The sequence below is a fragment of the Eptatretus burgeri genome, chromosome 4, assembly GCF_056783735.1.
Source record: "Eptatretus burgeri isolate ZD-2024b chromosome 4, Ebu_testis_v1, whole genome shotgun sequence".
In the NCBI taxonomy this organism is placed as follows: Eukaryota; Metazoa; Chordata; class Myxini; order Myxiniformes; family Myxinidae; genus Eptatretus; species Eptatretus burgeri.
Window position 1 is genome coordinate 119,909,183 of NC_140964.1, and position 21,923 is coordinate 119,931,105.

At 43.2% G+C, this 21,923-nt stretch overlaps 1 protein-coding gene across 3 annotated transcripts in view; it reads right to left on the reverse strand.

Moving 5' to 3' along the window:
* Window positions 1-218: 218 nt before the first annotated feature.
* The window catches only part of YTHDC1 (YTH N6-methyladenosine RNA binding protein C1), a 100,184-nt gene continuing 78,479 nt past the window's right edge, over window positions 219-21,923 (reverse strand). For all 3 annotated transcript variants that reach the window (XM_085879891.1, XM_085879889.1, XM_085879888.1), the window contains 4 exons: window positions 11,266-11,305; window positions 1,223-1,282; window positions 924-1,019; window positions 219-766 (listed from right to left, as the gene is read on the reverse strand). In XM_085879891.1, the coding sequence (XP_085736017.1) occupies window positions 479-766; window positions 924-1,019; window positions 1,223-1,282; window positions 11,266-11,305 (484 nt within the window). In that variant the 3' untranslated portion in view covers window positions 219-478. The remainder of the gene's footprint in view (window positions 767-923; window positions 1,020-1,222; window positions 1,283-11,265; window positions 11,306-21,923) is intronic.

Here is a 21,923-nt window from a genome sequence, read left to right on the forward strand (position 1 = left end):
TGGCCAGACGGAGGTCCCTGGAGTACCGGCGGAAAGTGGACGCAGTGACGCGCTGCTCCGGCGCATGCTCCCATACCTGACCTGACTGACCGAAAACAATTAACTGGGTGAAACATCCCCAGCATGAAATAAATAACAATCGCGGTATGACAACAAAGACAAGGGGTTATAAATGCTAAGAAACAACCCCTGACCCTCCATAAAAAGACACCACCAAGTACGAAACATATTTTAATGACTCCAACGTAAATAACATTATCCATCAAAAGGTTCCATCACGTTACTTTGTGTGCAATAAGAGGGTGATGTAGAGTAATGTACCATGTAATGTTGGATAAAATGATGTAGCAATACTTTCCGCTGCATTACACTGTATGCAGGTATTATGGCCGTCAGTGTCAACACCCCCACCCCCCCCTGAAAAAAATTGTTGTAGTGGGTAGTATTGGGACAGGGAATGAAGCAAAAAAAAAAAAAACTACTTGCGATACTTTCCTTTGTCCTTATCTCGCTCTCTCTCCCTCACCCTCTCTCTATCCCTCTGTCTGCCTCTGTCCTTGTCCCTATCCCTACCCCTCTCCCTTAACCGCTCCCGATCCCTGTCCCTATCCCTCGTTCTATCCCTTTCCCTCTGCTTGTGTCTGTCTCCATCTCTGTTTCGATCTCTGTCCCGGTCCCTATCTCTGTCCCGGACTCTGCCACGTTCTCTGTCCCTCTCCCCATGCTGGGTGCGCCGTAGGAAGGCAGCAACACGGGAATCGTAATCCTTGGGGAACATTAGAGGAAGAGGAAGTTTGGGGAAAAGGAAGGGGGTTGAGAAACAAAGCAAACAAAATTAGCTGTGTTCACATCCCTAATGGTGTTCAACAAACATAAATAATCCACACTATCAAATCAAATCTTATCACACCGCTCTCACTCACCGAGGGACTTAATGGTCGTCTATCACTGGAAGAAACTTGGAGAGGTGGCAGGGGTTGGTGAAGAGGAGCACTCACTGAGGAAGGAAGGGAGTTAGCCTGAATGAGGAAAAGGGAAGGAAGACAATGAAAGGAAAGAGACAGAATCAAAGTTACAAACACGGTACAATTATGTCTCCCAATCATACATGCATAAACATCCATTTGTACAAACACCTCCAAGTCCCTCCCCTCCCCCCCCAATCCAACATCCATACATCTTTCGCACTGCAAGAAAAATATAATCCCTTTGATTGTCTTACCGAAACCCCCCATGGAGATGGGAGAACTGGGTGGAACTCTTGGATGTAGTTCATGTATGCCTGAAAATATAATGCAAAATAAAATCAGTCATTGCTAACACGTTTCACGTGCAAGTCAAAAAAAGAAACGAACCATCCTCAACTCACACTCCCCCCTCCCCACCCCCCTCAAGTGAGATCTTTAGTTTTAGTAGCAGACAACAAATTTAACAACATAATTTGCTAAGATAAACAATAATGTATGTCAAGAAGGATCATTTAAAACAAATAAATAAAAGTAATTCAAAGAACTAATTGCCAACACTTTTGTCTGACAAACTAATAAAAATAAAACTAGATTATCTGGTTAATCAGCTGGAGAAGTCAGCTGGACCAAGTCTAGTTTTGGTTAGGGGTGAGTGGATGGGAGGAGGGGTTAGGGGGTGGGGGGAGGGAGGACAAGGGTGGAGCACATTGCATAGAAATTAATCATGCAGTTCAAAGGATTTATCAGTTGCTTTTATGAACAGTTAAAAATGAGTAAGTAAAAACCCCAAGACATAATTTAACTACTTGGTGCCAATTTATACAAACAGGGTATAAAGAAAATCAAGCAAATACGAAAGGCTAGCAAGTTCCTTATAATGAGTGTAAAGCCAGCTGCTTCACAACCATCACATCCATCCTCAAAATCCACCTCCTCCTATTGGTTATCGATTTATTATCCCTACGCTTCTTGGGAAAAAAAGGGGGGGTGGCATGGGATGTTGTAATCGGTTCAGTCAGTCAGTCATGCCATCTCTTCCAAAACAGTTGGGCAGAAATTCACCAAACTTGCTATTTATGATCACCACATGGCAAGAAGAGTAGATCAATTTTTGGCCATGCCCCCTGGAGTGGGTTCAAAAGGTCAACCAAAAAAAAAAAAAAAAAAGCAATTACGGCTCCATTTTAAAGCATTTTTTAATGAAACTTTGTGTATGCAATATCAACATTGGGGAACACATGAAATACGCAACTTTTTATTTATTTGACCCACGGTTCATACCCCATGGGGTGGGGACTTAGGGTCACGGGGATCAAAACGAAAAATAAATGAACTAAACTTGATATTGGATCATCCCTGGTGGAATTTTTTGCCATCTTTCATCTTTGCTTTACGTGGGAAGCGTGGGGATTTGCGATGGCGTGACATCGAGTTTTCTCAAGTTTACCATTTCAGACTTGCATCGACACACCCACCTAAAATGTGCACAGGCACACAGATGTATGCACATACACAGACAGGAATCAGCTGCTCATATATGTGGTGGTGCGTGTGCAGGTGGATGGATGCTGTATGCACGTGTCTGGTATGTGCACACCTGCACGCTGGGTTCAGCACAGATGAACCAACATGGACATTTTCCTGTCACAAGATAATTGCCCAACATTTGATCAGCCACTAAGTCTTCGTTACTTACGCCTCAAATCCATTAGCCATTTCACACCGCTTCTGTGGTGGCCCACAATTAGAGGCAGTGGAAGCTCTGCGTGTTGACTAGTAATCTTCGAGCCACGACAGACATTATCTCGTTGTGCAACCAATAAGGAAATCGACTGATTTTATATTAAAGAAGTGCAGACAATGTTATAAGCTGGGGGGTGCGGCATCATGGAGTGTTGTGTTACATTAAATGGATACAGGGTAGACATTATGAGAGTTATAATGAAATTTCATAAATGTCTTCTGTCCATGCTCTTCGTGTAGCCATTTTGGTTTCCTTGTAAACAGGAAGTGGAATTTTGTCTCATCTTATTTCCAAATGAACAAAACCTCTGAAACATGAAAATAACGCAGAGCTTGGATTTCCATTTCTTGAGCTGTGGTGGTGTTCTTCATGGTCTCTGCCGACTTTCTCAAAGAAGTTTTCCCGGTCATTTTTTTGTTTTGTTTTTACTGTTATTTTGTTGTCTCCACGTTTACTATGTGTTTCTTGTTTGGTTGGGTTATAAAACTTGTGCCAATTTGTGAGTATTCATCAGACTTTTCAGATTGGGTTCGTTGAGACCTAACCTTCTCCCCAGTCTGTGTGCACAATCGTGTTTATTGTATTTTCTCATTATTACCATCAGTTTTATATTTTCACCACAATCCCTCCATCACTCTTCCAATTCCTCCCAACTATACCCTCTGTATAATGTCTTAAAATATCCCCCTACTCACTGCCAATCCACCTTTCCTACCCCACTTTGATCGTGAAGGTATTCACCATACACCTTCACAAACTTCTCTTCAACTTTTTCCTTTATTCTACCCCTCTCTTACCTTATCTTAAAAAAAACAAACAAAAAAAACATCACCATGCACCTTCACCTTACACCTTCCATAACCAAGTGACTTCCTCGACCTCATTTTCCTCTTAATCCTTGGTGACCCATCTTTCCAATCCCACTTTGATTGCGAAGGTATTCACCATCCACATTTTCGATCTCTTTTTCAACCTCTTCCTTTACTCTGCCCCCCCCCCCCAAAACGGTCTTTTACAATGTTTCAACTTCTTTCTCCCATGTGGTTCACTGGATGTAGTCGGTCATAATACACTACTTTTATTCCTCTTCTTCTTCTTCGAAAGCCCAAGTTCAATTCGACATTTCCTGCATCCAGAGTCTAAAAATTCCATTTGTTACATTTCCTTTTTCCATTCTCTTAACTCACCTCAATTCCACCCCTCTCCTAATGTCCTTAAACGTATCTGATGGAAAAAAAATAAAATCCCATTTTGCAATGCATGTTCATATTCCATCAATAATTCTTTTTTTTTTTTTTCAACTTCAGCACTAATTCACCCCACCTCCTTAGATCTAGTTCCTCCTAACCTTCCCCTGTTATACCCCCTTCCTTATCCCTCCCATCATCTTGCCCCTCATTCTACCTCCTCTCTTAGCACCTCTCCACTGTACTCTGCTTCACGAATAACACCTCCTCTGGTGTCCCAAACTGTGTGGCATTCAAACATCTGTGGGCTCCATGCCAACCAAACATATGTCAATCACTCTCTCAATCAGTACATTCCTCAACATCTCAAACATGCTCTTTCTTAACTATCATCACACTTGCCCCTCTTCTAGGTCATGTGGAGGTGGGTCGATTCTTTCAGTTTCGTTGTGCAGATCACCAATCTAAACGAAATTCACCCTGTACATTCATGAGAACACACCATTGAAATTCCTACTTGTTTCCATATGCACAAGTTGACACGCCGACAGTTACCATTTGAAATTACCGCCGTGAAGTGGGCGTGGCGTGCTTGTAATCGTGGAGGAAACGACTAGGAAACAACAAATGAAGATGGCGGCGCCCATGGTTGTCGTGTGATTTTGAGTGATTTTTGGTCTTTCAACAACCAAATATGCGTCGTTTCATACACTTGGGCGCAGAGGATGATGAGAAAGTGACGCAATTCACGCATAAGAGATGGCGTAAGGTATGCGAGTGTGTGAAGGCTTGGTGCGATGCCACAGATAGTGAAACTATCAACAAATGCCGTTTGCTGGCTGATCAAATGATGAAACTGCTGCCAATGACTAATCCTCCTGCGGATGCCGGCTGTCACCGGTTCTGCTATGCGTCGTTTTGTAACAAGGATCATATAAAACGCGCTGAAGCCAGGAAAAGGAAATCAGAAGCCAGCACTACTGCAGTTTCTGCTAGAGCCAGTGAGGTGGTGAGCAGACTAGAAGAAGAGGGGCACTCATACCACAAAATATGTAGAAAATCCCTCAGAACCTCTGCAGAAAGGGTGGCTGGCAAATCAGCTGGTGTACTGCCAAGAATTTGAATCATATGCCAGAAAAAAGACAAATTCATCCGTGTCAAAGGAAAATCTCAACGTGATCAGTTGTCCCTGGCAGAAACACAGGATGGAGGAAAGGTGAGGGAAACTGCTAAGCAGAGGAGAGATAAACGTGATGTGAGATTAATGACAACTATAAAGGATAAGATTGTGTGGCGCTGGCAGTTTGTTATTACCATAAATGTTATTATGAGTATGTGAATGACACATACCACAGACAGAGTCAAAGTAAACTCCAAACTCAGAAAGTGAACTATGACTCAACATTTGACATTTTCTGTGATAAAGTAATTCAGGTAAGACTCATTGATGGAAAGCAATCTATACATATGAAGAAGTTGTGTGAGATGTTCAATGACCTACTCAGAGTATGCGAAGGTCAGGATAAGGCCAACTACCAAGCAACAAGACTGAAGAAAAGACTGCAGGAACGGTACCCAGACATGATTTTCTATCGTCCACCAAAAATGTCTGAGAGCGAAGTGGTGTACATGAAAGACATTGATATTGGTTCCATTGCTCAGGCTGCTGTTGTAGACAGTAGCTCTACAACAGAAACAGAGTTAACTGCAGAGGATGAAGCCAGCCAGCGTCCACCGCAGGGTGACTCAGGCCTCAATTTACATGTTCTATACTCGGGAGCACTCATGGTGAGGGATGACCTGAACAAACACCAAAGTGTGGACATTACACGGCCACCACTTGCTCCTGACTTCGACATTTCAAATGCTGAAAGAGCCATGAGGATTGAAAGAGCCACGAGGAAAGACCCTGTTGCATTGTACAACCTTGTTGCATGGATTGTGGGCCTGTCAGACGAGCGAACCCTGGAGAAATTTGTGGAACTCCCATGGTATATTCATCTGAAAATGCTCTCTGCTCTTCAAGACGTTGTTTCTATAGCGTCAAGGGGTCAGACGTTTACTCCGACGTCCTATGCATTGGGCCTGACTGTGAAACATTGGACTGGTTCTACTCGACTGTTCGGACTGCTCAACAAGCTTGGGCATTTTGTCTCGGTCAGTACAACACAGGCGTTGGAAACTGCTTTGGCACTGTTGCGGATTGATCAGGAGGGAAAACTGCCCTCAAACTGCCTCAGAAATCTACCGACAATATTTGTGTACGATAACATCGATTTCAGTGAGGAGACCCTCACCAGTCATGGGACCACTCACCACACCAATGGATTGATGATACACAACGCACCCTCTGAGCCGATTCAGGACACTCGTCCAGTAACTCCAATTAGCTGTCGTCAGCGGTCATAAGTTGGGAACACGCCACCCATTCTCAAGTATGGTGGCGGGAAAAGGCAAGGGACTACAGCCTTTTACAGTTGTGACATTGACATCAGTCCGTCACAAGAGGACAGGCTATCGCTGGATGTGCTCTATTACACAATGAAAACGGTCCAGAAAAACGGACGGGCGGTTGCCGACATGGACTGGGTATAACACCTTCCTTCGTTGACCAAGTCAGCCATCATCTACGTTCCCGTGATCGAGGCATCACCCACGGAACTGGACACCGTTTACACGGTCATACGCCAAAGCATCGATATGGCTGATAAACTGGAACGTGAAGAAGTAGTTCTAGTCTTTGACCTTGCGATCTACAGTAAGGCGCAGGCGATTCGTTGGGTGCACCCAGAGTTGACAGAAAGGTTGGTAATTTGTCTCGGCGAATTCCACCAACTCATGAGCTTCCGAGGCATGATCGGAAAAAGATTCAGAGACGCAGGTCTGCTAGACCTCATAATAGAATCTAGTATTGTCGCTCAGCGTTCTGCAAATTCAGTAATAAACGGCCACCACTATAACAGGAGTCTGCACTGTCACAAGCTCGTCTACGAAGTGCTAGGAAGACTATGCTTCCAGGCCTTCATGGACTCACTTGCAGAGGAGATGCGTGTGCGATTCGAGAGGTGTATAGAGCGTCTCCAGGAAACGTTTCCGTCTCCTTTGTTCGAACAGTTACTGTCATTGGACGTGGTCTTGGAAATGTTCACACGCTACAGCGACTTCAGACAGCAGCAATGTACAGCGAGCAAAACATTCACATTCTGCTGCTCCTACTTGGAAATGGTGGAGCTAGCACTAGAGCTTATATGGGCAACTCGTACTTCGAACTGGCCGAAACACCTTGCGATCACGAGAGCATCAATGCCCTGGTACTTTGCGTACGATCACCAAAACTATGCAAGGTACTTACCCGTTTACTGGCTGGAAATGGCCGGGCGAGAGCACTCCCACCCAGACACCTATCAAGCATTCATGGATGGCAAATGGACTGCCCAACGACATACTCGTTATGGATTTAGTAGCGTTGCGCGCGATCAGATCATAGAGCAGACTTTAAATGGGGACAGCAAGACCAGTGGAGGCATCATTGGTTACACTCAGAATAGCACAGCTGTGAAGAAGTGGAAGCTGTCCCAACCAGCACATGTGGAAATCGCAAGGAAATGCGAGTCCATGGCAGGTATCCACGACGAGCCCCCAACGAGAAAGGATTTGGATGTGTCGAGCTCGAAGAAGAATGAAGCAGCGGTGGTACAAGTGATGGACACAGTACTTCAAATGATTAACCCTTTACTTTCTCCGGCGCTCACCTTGAACTCGTCAATATTAGTTCAGGTGTCATCGCACCGCCAGCCACTTCCGCGGACTTGATGAACGTATATGTCAAGGGAGAGAATGCTGTCGTGCAATTCATGCGTGATCGGCTTCTCTCGGGTGAGGTCCCATTCTTCAGTCCGATTTCGAAGGCCAAATTGGCAACTTTCTCGAAGGCACGAGGCAAGTCGGCGACTCCCCACCAGCAGACGCCGAAGGTTGAAATTGTGAATGAACGTCGTCTTTTCACACGACTGCTCTTGATTGGAGAGAAAAGCAATGCAACACTCCACAATCTGCTCGCGTACCCACTGGCGAACATATCTTTCTTGCTGGCATCCGGTGATGGTTCGATTGCTAAGACGGACAAAGCCAAACTCCGAAACCATATACTGAAACTGTGGCCTGATTGCCGTGTAGACGCTCGGCCTATCCAAGGTGCAACGATTGTGGATGGAATGGCCGTTATTCAAGCGATAAAGGCCGGTTTACTGCATAACACTTTCGGCAAAATGGAAGAGATGGTGCTGAACATTGTAGTGGCCAAAGCACGACATAACCAATCTTCGAGACTGGACGTGGTGTTTGATACTTACCCAAGTATCAACATCAAGTGCCTGGAGCACGCCAGACGAGCGGGCAGGGTGGGCGATCTTCAGGTGCGAACCATCTACGGACGTGATCAAGCCCTTCCAAAACAGTGGGCCAATTATCTCCTGAGCGGAGCCAACAAGGAGGCGTTGATAGAGTTCATCGTCGAATCATGGACGAGAAACATCTCTCCATCAAAACTGGGCGACATGCTGTTGTACGTCAGTCATGCCGGCAAATGTGAGAAAATCGAGGCGTCGAATGGTGTCATGACTGTGTCGTCAGTACCTGAACTTGAATGTGACCATGAGGAAGCTGACACGAAGCCCTGCTACATGCCACTCACGTGGGACAGAATGAAGAGTCGGTGTGCATAGAGAGTTTCGACACCGATGTGTTTGTGTTGGCGTTGGCTCACTCGAAGTCGATTCGAGCACGAAATTTCCATCTGGTCACAGGAAGTCCCAAGGACATTATCGTCTTTGACATTAGGAAGCTGAGTAATGCCTTGGAAAGTTCTGTCTGCGATGCATTGATAGGTTTGCACAATTTCACGGGAAGTGATACCACCAGTGCATTCCACGGTAAGGGCAAAACAAGGCCATTTGACTTGATGATGAAGAGTCCCCATCTCATCACCTGTTTCGGGAGCATTGGTCGAGAATTCACGCGAGATCAGAATATCATTCACGACCTGGAACAATTCGTCTGCGCCATGCACAATCAGCCGACCATGAAGAGTGTGGATGAGGCTCACTACAAGCTGTTCTGCAGCCAGTCGCTGGGAGAACAGAAGTTTCCGCCTACAAGCAACACTCTGATGCTGCATTGCAAAAGAGTGAACTATCAGTCTGCGATCCACCACCGCGCGACTGAGAGGTTTATTGAAGCCCCTTCTCCTACATTTCACGGATGGATGGAACGCAACGGAGCACTGACTGAACAAACCACCAGCGCCGAAGGAACTGTTAGAGGCGACAAAATGCGAGACCAACCAGTGTTCTTGCCAGTCAAAAGGACTGTTCTGCACAGAGTGCTGTGGGTGTCAAAACTGCGCCAACGATGAACAGACCCTTGCAGAAATGGAACTTATGGATGATGAAAGCGGAACTGACGATGATTCCGATGACGAACTGTGAATGCGGGTGTCACACTGCTTTTGCTGTGGTGATCTACTACACCGTAGTATTCAGGTTGGTTAGTATGTAATAGTGGACTTGAGTTTTGTAATAGCAGCAGTCAAGAGCCTAGTTCAGCAACCGCTTCAGAGTAAGAAATACTGGAGTTCTAAGACAGTAATCCTCTTGTGGTGGTTCTACTTTTCATCAGGCTGAGCCGCGCAGTCTCTTTGTCTTTGATTTAATCCTTAATAGCCAATGTAACTGTCTTTAATAGGCGCTGTAACTGCCTTTAATAGTCAATGTAACTACCTTTAATAGCCAGTGTGGCTGCCTTTTAAGCAAAAAGTTTCCTTGGTCAACTCGAAGGCCTGTCTGGTCGTCCAGACGTTTTCGGCCAGTAAAAATATGTAACTGCTTCGGTTTACGACCTTTAATTATAAACATCTTTAATAACAGTGATTCGGGTTTTCTTTGATAATATATAACTCTGTATAAACATATTGTATCATTTTAAGACCTCACAAGAGTTTTCTTTGACGTACATATCAGTCTAACCTTGATTCTTCATTTCTGTGTCAAAATCGTGCTTTAATGTTCGGTGTATCTTTAATTGCCAAAAATGACCAATTGTGTCACAGCCTCGACGTGGAAACAAGTGGATTTGGACTCAGCGTCTAAAATTCTTTAAGTATGCCAAATTTCATCCAGATTGGTGATCTGCACAACAAAAATCATTTTCTGAAGGTAATAGCGAGTACCTCCACATGGTCGATTCCCACCCCCTAAAATTTTGTTCCTCTTATTGCCCACTCCTTTCTTCTGTACACCTTCTTCTGTTCACCATACCACGACCCAGTCTCATCCTTCCCCATGGTGGTACCTGCTCTCATCGTCTCCCTCCTTCTCAAAGCTTCCCTCTTAAATCAGCCGTGACTTCCCCCATCCAAGCTTCTCCCACAAGTATCCCCTCCTCACCCTTCTCCCCCACTTGTCCCCTCTCACCCCACCTTCTCAAAGTTGCCCCCCCTCACATCCACAAATGTACCTCCTTCCCCTGCACTCTCTTTTCCAACTCATTCCTCTACTTGAAAATCTGAAGAGAGGAGTCACGGGCTCCTATCATTAGCTGTTAATGCAATTCGTTAGTAGCAGGTATGTTTAGAAAGAACAAAAGAATGCACGCACACACACCATTACATCCAAAAATGTAGTACAATTTCTCTTGTGGCCCCAGAACAAAAAAAACGGAATATATTTATGATGGCACTCGCAGTCTATAACAACTCCCACCTCCAACCCCTCCCAAACATGATTAATAGGAAATATAATCATTTTAAACTTACCCAGTGCATCATCAAGCCCCAAATATGAGCTTCCCATCGGTGTTTAGAATCTCGAAGGTTTGGTTAGAACATACCATCTATGACTATTTCGGTCTTTCACGCTCCCACATGGTCGAGAATTTTTGCAGTACAGACTCTGCAAGATATCAACTTTTTGGACAAGTTGATCAGGAAGTTCAACAACTGATTTGTTGTGCAGTGGCACACCCCTTTCTCACAGGTACATTTATAAGTATTTTTGGCTTCTTTAAAAGTTTTGTTTAGTCATTTCATTCTTATCTGGCAGGAATGAAATGTGTCCAGGCCATCCTGATTGACTTCGTTCCAAGCAATCTGGAGCAGATTACATCATTTTGAGTGCTGCACTGCATTTCCATTTTCCAATTCCAATCTTGAGTCCAACAATTATTCATTTTTTTCAATGAAATATACATTTATACCAAAACAAAATTTTGATATACCTCTTCCTGCCCTGGCCTCGTACCCATGCTGTATGCATATCTGAAAATTTACAAGCAGACTGTAGCTCTTGTAAGTACATCCTGACAGTCTTACCCCATTTGAAATTGCATCACGGCAAACACCAGTTGCTTGTCTGAAACAGAGGGAGGTTAGTGGAAGAGTGAGTTTGGCAATCACACACGACAGACATATGCATCACTAAGTCCACCTGCAGATTGTTGAATAGTTTAAAAAAAGTTTTGGGTGATTAAGACCTGCCGACCACAAATTTAGCTTTTTGGGTAAACAACACTTTTGATTAGCAGTATGAAGTATGCACTCAGACACCTCAAGCATAAGTAAAATAAAATAAATAGAAACCAGATCACCATGTAATCACAGCAACCTTAATTGCAGGTAGAAAAACCAATTAAAATTTTGGCAACTTTTGCCATCTTTTTCAAAACGAATTTCTCATTCAAGATATCGATTACATACTATATATATATATATATATATATATATATTTTTTTTTTTTTTTTTTATACAATGTTTTTGAAAATCTGGCTCTGATTTTGTTTTTATTTTGCAGTAACTTTTCAATGGACAATTTTTACTGTTTGACGTATGACTGTACATTTGCCGAAGTTTTAGGTCCAAAACACAGTTCGTCGAGATGGGATAAACATAATTTGCCCTAAGTGTTACATATTTTGTTATAATTAAAAACAAAATAAAAATTGAATGAATTTCATTGTGTCCAAGTATGGTTAATGGGTCACAATAGCCACAAATGATGCAAAATAGAAAAAAAAATTATATCATGATCAAATTGTCAATTTTTGGCAATTAAAGGGAATTCCTCATCGCTGACGATAGCTAGTCTTTCCATTTTTTCAAATAGCCTGATCTCTGACAGTCACTGTAGATTCCTCCCCGGTCATGTAACTCTGGACGTGCTGCGACCTCTCTCTCAGCAGTGGTTGGAGGCCCTTAATCTCAGAGGCTGTGATAGCCTATATGGACATAACACGGGCATTTGACAGTCCGGAAACCTGCTCTGCTTGAGACGCACATATCATTAAACACACATCATAAACACATACGAGACGCACATCCTGACTGTTAGAGTGAACATCGCCGTGGATTATGTCTCACAGGGTAAAACCGCATAATCTGCACAAAGCAACCATCCGTCTGCCACCCAGACAATTGTTCCTGCTAAAGCAAACCATTCAACCAGAAGGTATGTGATGTCATCGGCGGGCAAATCGAACCATGTGGAGTGTGATGAGCAATCCGATCCAATGGGGATCAGGGAAGTGCTCATCACAATCCACATGCTTCGACATACATATATATATATATATATATATATATATATATATATATATATATATATATATATATATATATATATATATATATATATATATATATATATATATATATTATCCCTGTGTCGTGGGAGGCGACCAGGGTTGCGTCAGGAAGGGCATCCGGCGTAAAACATGTGCCAAATGGCCTGGCATAGTATCCGCATACGGATGATCCGCTGTGGCGACCCCTAAAAAGGGAGCAGCCGAAAGAAGAAGAAGAAGATATATATATATATATATATATATATATATATATATATATATATATATATATATATATATATATATATATATATATATATATATATACATATATATATACATATATACATATATACATATATACTACACACAAATATACATTGAGACGACAGAAGTAAATAGACACCATGATTTTTTAATTTATTTATTGAACATTGGAAGAACATTTGATCCATTTTAATACATACATGAGTATTTAGTGGACTTGCCATTTGCAGATTTTAATGCTTTTACTCTTTCAGACATTGAACTAACGAGTTCCGAAATTTTCTCTTTTGGGATTTCTGCCCAGGCTTCACACACAAAAGGTTTCGGAATTCTTCCCATGATGCTGGTTTCCTGGACTTTTTCCGCACAGCTCTATCCAATACGGGCCAAGGTGTTCAATGGGATTCATGTCAGGAGACTGACTCGGCCGTGGAAGTCGCTTGATCCCATTTCTGTCCTGCCATTCTTTGGTCTTTTTTGGAGTGTGGCATGGAGCTCCATCTTCCATAAACATTGTTGTTTATGACTATATGACCAGTAGAGAAGACGGGGAGAAATCCATCCTCAAGGATATAAATGTATATCATATTGTTGATGTTAACTCACTCCACAAGCTCTGACCGACCAGCAGTCCAGATTGCTCCCCACACCATCACTGAAAAACCACCGTGTTTGACAGTTGGCTGCAATCGGTTCAAAGAGAACTCTTGACTGGGAAGTCTCCAGACCCATACGCGTCCACAGTCAGAAAAAATGACTTTGCCAAAACTCCAATGGTCTGGTGGCCATCTCAGCCCACTTCTTTGTTCTTTGAATGTTGGCTGGTCAAAGAAGAGGTTTTCTCCTCGCTGCTCTCCCATTGTAGCCCAGTTGATGAAGGTACCACACAGCAGTTCTTGAGCTAACTTTGACCTCCTCTGCAACATCTGCTGCCTTGCAACGGGGAGTTTTCTTAATGGACCGCTTGATAGCTCGAAGGCACCTTTCTGAGAGCCCAGATCAACCAGAATGTGAAGCTGTGGATTCCTTGCCTTCGCTAGTGAATGGCACAATCACCCGATTGACCATAGAAAGCGGAATGCCAAGGTTCTGAGCTATCTGACGCTGGCTGACCAACTTCCGATTGGCCAACAATTCATCCTCTTTGAAAATCACAAAGGTCGTGTGCTCCCTGGGTTTGAGGCATTGTTAATTGTCGTACAAGACCCAGGAACTCATTTCTGCAAATATATAATTATAATCAATTATTTGTACAAATCACTGAGTAAAACATGTTTTATACAAATGAAATGAATAAATTTAAAGTGTCTATTTACTTATGTTAGGGTTATATCTATATAGCGACCGACACACACACACACACACACACACACACACACACACACACACACACACACACACACACACACACACACACACACACACACACACACACACACACACACACACACACACACACACACACACAATCACTATGCCAGGCCATTCAATGAACTGATCCAAGAGGAAAAGGCAGTGGACGAGTGGATCATAGAAGGAAACCCATTTCTCATCACAATATCTGAAGAAACCCAACTTCCTCACAAATACCGGCCAATAACATGCCTACCAAGAACATGCAAACTTCGAACAGGAATCATTACAGAAATGATGCACCATCACTGAACACAACAAGGAGGTTTGGAGGCAGAACAAAAGGGATGCAAGAGGTTGTTGTGGAACAATTGACCACTTACTACTGAACAAAACTGTACTTGAGAATTGCAAAATGTGAAGAACCAAGTTGTCCCCATCTGGATAGACTATAACAAAGCGTTGTACAGACCCACATTCGTGGATGATAAAATGCATGCAAATATACAAAATCAATCCTTTTGTCTGGCTCTGGATCCACCAAGTAATCTCATCAACAAACAAGGACACGGATACACCCTAACAACCAAAAGAAGAACATCCAAAGAAACGGGAAAGGTGACACATCTGCTATACATAGATATGTTAAAACTCTTCATACTGAATGATGAAAAATTGACAGAACAGCTAAAACTAGTAAAATGGTTCTCTGAGGACATTCAAATGGAATTTGGCCAAGATAAGTGTGCCATGTGCACATTTGTACAAGGTAAACCAACAAAAACAGACAACATAAAAATTGACCTTGAAAGAACAGTAGCAGTTAGAAAACGAAGCATCAATCATACAAATACCTCGGAGTAGAAGAGGGCCACCAAATATGTCACAAACAAATGCGCAAAACAATCACCAAAGAATAGCTATGAAGAATGAATTTGATCCTGAAAACATACCTCTCCCCAAGAAACAAAATCAGTCATAAACTAGAGGGAGCACTCGGTAGAGTGCAAAACCTCCGCCACCAATACTGCTGGGTCACTCAAGTGAACTTGATATCCTATTCATTCAATTTGATGTCAACAGTGCTCACAGAGTTATAGTTTGCAACTTTCCCTTTTACTTTTAACTTTTACATACTCAATTCATTCGTCATAACGAGATTCCTCGAGACAGAAATTGATTTTACGTGGGTATATCCACCTGAAGTTCCAAAATCAGCCGCAATTATAATTTCGGCATGTTTTTTTGTTGGAAATCACTTATAACATTGTAGAAATGCAAAAAAAAAAAAAAATAAATAAATAAATCGAAATTTTGTTGAAAAAAAATTGCAAAATTTTTTTTTCTCTAACAATTATTTGTTTTGGGGGGGGGTTGGAAATCACTTAAAACATGTAGAAATGCAAACAAAAAAATTCAAATATTTTTTCAAAATCGCCACCATAGCGGCCATATTGAATTTTGGACCAAGTCCAAAATCTAATGGCATGATACTTGGACCATACATAATCCCCCCACCAAGTTTCGTCGAAATCCGTCGGAGTTTTTCCGTAATACTGTTCACAAACAAACAAACAAACAGAAAGGGGTGAAAACAGTAACCTCCGATCTTCGATGGCGGAGGTTAACAAACTCGCAGTACCAGTGTTCCAAATACAGCTGTGGAATAATAAACTGGTCCCAATCAGAAATCAATAAGTTAGACATCAACACAAGAAAACTCCTGACCATCCACAAAATGTTCTGCAAAAGCCAGTGCATCCCGATAATGTACCTGCCAAGACGAGAGGGAGGGAGAGGCCTGATGGAACTCAACCAGGTACACAGTGACGGCGTGTTGGACTAGATGAGTATGTGAAATGCTCAACAGACTATCAGATTCAATTTGTAAATGAACATGAACACAACAAACCTGAAAAAGTTTCCCAAATTCACCTTGCAAGGAATTCCAAAAACAGGTGCGAATAGAAGATACCGCACAGGAAAATGAAACCGCAACAAATACAGTGCAAACAATTGGAAAAAAAAGACAAAATAAATATATAAAGAGAAATATCAACAAATATACACCAAGAACTGGGAGAACGACAAAAGCGGTACAAAAAAAATGCAAAAAAAGAATTGGACCGAGTTGGGATTGAAAAAGAAGGCTCATTGGAATGGTTAAGAAGAGGTCAGCTCAACGGGACGGAGAACGAATAACAACAAATGCCCAAGATCAAGGACACCACACCAATTGATATAAAAAGATGGTGAGACCGAGCCAGACAGACAGGTGTGGTTTCTGCAAGCCAGAACTAGAAAGTACGAGTCACCTGCTTTCGGGATGCGAAAAATGATTATCAGAACAACTTTAAACATAATGGTACAACAAAGTATACAAAGTGATTCAGAGGCATATCTACAAAAAGTTTCAACATCCCAGTTCCAAAAAACTTTTGGAAACACGAACCAAGGGCAATAATTGAAAACAAGGATGTCGTGCTCAAGTATGACCTGATGATCCTATCGAGTGTGAACATAGAAAACAAAGCCTTGCGACCAGACATCGTTCTCAGGAACAAAAAGGAAAAGACAGCATTGCTGATTGAGATATCAGTACCGAGCGATTTTGGCATAAATAATGCAGAAATCAAGAAAATGACGAGATACCAGGACCTCAAAAATGAGATCAAGATTTTCTTGGAAGCTGAAGAGTATCGAAATTGCGCCAGTGATAATTGAGGAGCTAAAGGATTTTTTTTTTTTTTTAAAGGAAGAACCTCATTGAGATTTTGAAAACCATCCCTGAGAATATTACCACAAGCAAACTACAATTGGAGACAGTCCAGGGTTCGGTGATGATCCTGAAAAGAGTCCTCAGAACAAAACTCTGAGAACAACAAAAATGAACAGCTTGGTACATGAACTGTGACCCGTTACCGAAGCAGAGGTGGATACTTTGAGTCCTGGGAGGATTTCGTTCCATCTCCTCAAACCCACAAATGGAGATAACTAATGAGACACACACACACACACACACACACACACACACACACACACACACACACACACACACACACACACACACACACACACACACACACACACACACACACACGACGTCAGACATTATAAAGCTTGCAGTGTTTGTCTGAGAAATTTCTGAGGAAATCCCAGACTCAATAGCTCAGTGGGCTGTTACCGTGTTAATGATGCTGTCCTTGGGTTAGAGTCCTGGATCGAGTTAAAATTTGTTCACACGAGCCCCAAGCAGGAATTTATTCCTGTTTTTTAAAGTTTTTATATTTGTATGCATGTATGTATATAAAAACACACACACACACACACACACACACACACACACACACACACACACACACACACACACACACACACACACACACACACACACACACACACACACACACTCGCCGTCCACGTGTTCGCCGTCCGCGATTTCGCATATCTGTGCTTACCTTTTGGACACCCTTTCTATCTCTGTCCACGCCGACACTCCCGCGTATCCGCAGAAAAATTATTTCCTCCCACCTCAAGCTCCTTAGGTTTTCATAAGATTTTTTTTAACACTTTCAATGCTTGGATAACAATATTTTCCTTCATTTAACATTACCTGTTACATTATAATTGTACTGTATTGCCGGAAAATATAACAATTTGAAAATTTACATTCTGTGTCTTCCAGCATCTGCCGCACCGCCGCATCATTGTCTTCTGGCTGCTTGGCGGTTGGTGAGGTGCAGTATTTTATTGTGATAAAACTTTGTCCCCTGCTTATTTAATCATGGGTCCAAAACGTCCATTAAGTGGTGTATCTGCTGAAGAGCAGAATAAAAAAAAATTACCCCTGTGTGGGGGTGACGGTCATCTCTATAATAACACAAGTTCTCAATGTTCAGTTCAGGTAACCGCGAAACAGTCCAAACTAACCGTTTAGTTTGAAATAGTTCACAGAGATACACTAGGATAATACTACTAATGACAATTAATAAATATGTATTGTTCATTTAGTACCCGGATTAACACATCAGAATCACCAGTAAGTGCAATACGTGGTTTTCCGATCCGTCCACTCTCTGGGGACATTTCACTTCCGGTTGTAGAAAAAAAAACGAAAAAATAGGCTTAGCTCTCGGAGATTATGATAATCCTGTAGATTATTCTTCACTGATTATAATGCAACTTTCAGAATGAAAATTGGTCAAGTATTTATAGAGATATTGAGGTTTGAAAAATCGTTAGAGCGAGCAAATTCATTAATTATTAATTCCACAGAAGTTTCGTGACACTGCACAAAGTAACATGTCAGGTATGAAAAAACATTTTGTATGCCAGATTCATTAATTATTAATTCATTAATTATGGAATGTACTCATTGATATATTAATCAGAAAGCCAGAAGCATGTAGCATAATTTATCATTTATCCCCTCATCCGGGATCCGTGGCCTTCCCCACAGCCTGCAGCCCTATGTCCGCCGGTGATTATGTTAGATATTGGCACGATCGAGAGGAGCCTGCGAATCATCCCTGCTGATGCACTGAATTGATGCAATCGTTCGGCCAGAATATTCGTTGTCAAGATGTTGCGTGATTAAATCACCAATACAGTCACTCAAATTTATACTGCCGACATACTTCTTAACAATCACCTTCGCCCCAGAAACCACAGTCAATCTGAACCACGCTGGCCACTGCTCAGACGCCATGAGCGGACTACTGCGCAGTTCTACTTCGCAGTTTGGTTAAAGATGACTCGGCATTTTGGCGCGCGCCTACTAAATTATATTTTGAAAATAAATGCCGACGTTTACATTTCGGGTTTTGAAACTTTTGTACCTTCGGCGGAAAATGTATAACTATAAAAGGCTAAAAATGTTTTTTATATTTATATTTCATTTCTCCTTCCTTCCTTCTTTGCGAATCACATTGGCGTTTTTGGCCAACTTCCAGATCACGTGACGATCAAACGGGAAAGAAATTCAAAAATCTGTTGGGTTAGATACAAGATAATATTTTTTACTATCATAATCAATAAACAGTTGCCGAATATCTTGAAGAATGGCAGACGAGATAGGTTTTGAAAATGGCTATTTTTATAACTTACGTGACCTCGTGACCTCGTCCCTGACCTTGAACCCGGACAAAAGTTATATCGTTGTGCAACACTCATCGACCTCGACCCACATACTAAGTTTCATCAAGATCGGAAAGAAAAATTGTTGACGGACGTACGGACATTTGGTCCGGCTTTATTTGGTCATCTCGGTCGAGATGACCTAAATAGTGAAGAAAGTGTTGACAGTGGAAAAAGTGAAAATATTAGATCAACTTGAGAGTGGTGCACGTGTTACTATTTTGGAGCAAGATTTACCATGGTCAACGTCAATGAGTCCACCATTCCTGACATTCGTCAATGTAACGATAAAATTAGGGCTAGATCAACATAACATATCTCCACAAAGGCAAGACCATCATAAGTTAAACATCATAATAGATGTGAGGGATTTGTGGCTCACTCCTTGGAGATCGATCGACTTCCTCTGTGCCATGGCTATGTTCAAGCAGAACTGACCGGGGCAACCCAACAAGAGTACTCCAAACAGTAAAGCCTTCATTATTGATGGTAAATGCTACTTATGGTATTTTACTCAATTGATCTTATTTTCAATTTTTTTTTTTTTTAATGATTTTTGGACTGACGTTGGTAGGCTGGAACGTATCTCATTGACTTGCATGTTATAAACTGTTCGCCATTCACGGAAGTTAAGAGGAACGTAACCCCAGCAGACAGCGAGGGTTTACTGTATATATAAATATAAATAAATTAATATATCAATAAACAAATATATGTATATATATATATATATATATATATATATTGTTACGGCTGTGGAAATTCGCAAACCACCATTCAGGGCCCGTAGGTGAGATATCTCTAAGTACATGTGTAGTTAGACCAAACCCATTGTATAGAGGGAATTTATGTGATTCATCCGGGCTGCGACGCTTTGAGTCAGTCGTTTTTCTGTTCTATCTTTATTTTGAACCAACCACGTCTCAACCGCCATCACACAACAACCACCTTAACCACCACGCCACCCATCATCACCAACTACAACCACGCTCCAACCCTCAGACAACAACGCCAACAACCACGCCACCGCCACCATCTATGCTCCCACCTCATCGCATCACCGCCATTCTCAAACGGCACCATAACCAGCAGACCACCACCGAAAACCCGCCACCACCTTCACCTCCCTCCTACGACCAACAACCGCACCACCTGTGAACACTGAACGTCGGGCTGTCTCGGGCCGTTCGGCGTGTGGTGCCGAGCGCACCGAGCCGCGAGCGCAAATAGCGGCCTTTCCGAGGGAAAATTCAGATCAAAAACTCTGCACGCCCACTTTTCCTCGGTCCAATTAGCGAGCGCGGGGCGGCTTGGCCCCACCTCCAGGCGCGTGTGTGTGAAGTCGATACATGCAAGTTCTAGGATCAGGGGAGATTCACGCCCCCCCGTTTCCTCCCACCAATGTTCGAGCGTGGCTCCGCCCCCGAGGTCATTCTGATCCGAATATTTGCATATTAGCTGCTCTTGCCAGCCTATAAGAAGGCTAACGCAAGGCGAATGAAGAGAGTTGGGTTCTGGAGTCGCCGAGAAAGTTTGGCAAAGAGAATCGGGTCGGTCGGGTGAGGAGAGTGCGGAACGGAGAAGAGTCGTGGTGGAACTGCAAGCAAGGGAGCTCGGGTCCGAGGCGAGAAGGACAGCGGTCGGCGACGAGGTTACGGTGTGGGGAAATCGCTCGTCTCATCGCGGGACCCAAGCCAGCCAGCCATCTCCCTCCCCCAGGGCATCAACAATTCCCCCTTTCCCCCGCGCTGAGATAGTGCAAAAGGGGGCCCCGTTCCCACCCCACTCCAAACGTCGTGCCAACGAAACCCGCCAAGGAGCACGGAGTCGGGGCACAGCCGCGCGGCCACATTTGCGGCTCGCCTGCCAACGCGTCACGAGGACGTGGGTAGGACCCCCTCCCCCCCCCCCGGGGTCTCATGGACCTGGCAGCTCCTCCAGGTCACGCGCACATTTGGCCTACAGGCCTGTCTGCCCCTTTGTCTATGAGGGTGGCTTCTTTTCTTTGCTTTTGTGTAAATGTGTGTTGGCGCCGTCTGTAAAGCAAAGCTGTATAAGTGTTGCCGTGTGTGCGCGTAGTCTGTATTAACTCTGCGTCGTTGTTGCTTTTTTTTGTTTTAATTGCTATATGTGCATTTTGACTGTATGGCTGTATATAGTGCTTTCCGTGTGCCGGGAAATAAATGTGCATTGTGTGAACCGTTTTCCCATTTCGCTTCGTCTTTTCTCCATTGACTCTCCATCCTGCTTCACGTAAAGGGTTCGTAGCGGGTGCAAGATCCCGGTAATTAATCTGAACCGTCGAGGTCGACGATAACACCGCTCGGTTATCCCGATAGTACGGAACGGGCCGCCGAGAGGGTCACGACGATAGTCGTCCGAGAGTCCCGATAGTCCGAGAGGGTCACAACGGGATTGTCCATCCGGTGGGCAACGTGCCGCGATCCGAGTTACGTGGCCGTCCGCACGCCGGCGGGCGCGAATTCGCAACAATATATATATTGACTCCTCCCAATGCCCTTCTCGCCAAAGAAGCTGCATAAAGCAACCAAGAAAGCCAACTGAGGAAAGCCCTTTGCTGTTTCAAACCCTTCCCAGAGCTTCTCCACAGCTGTAAAAACATTCACAAACAGAACACACATGAGAATTCCAATG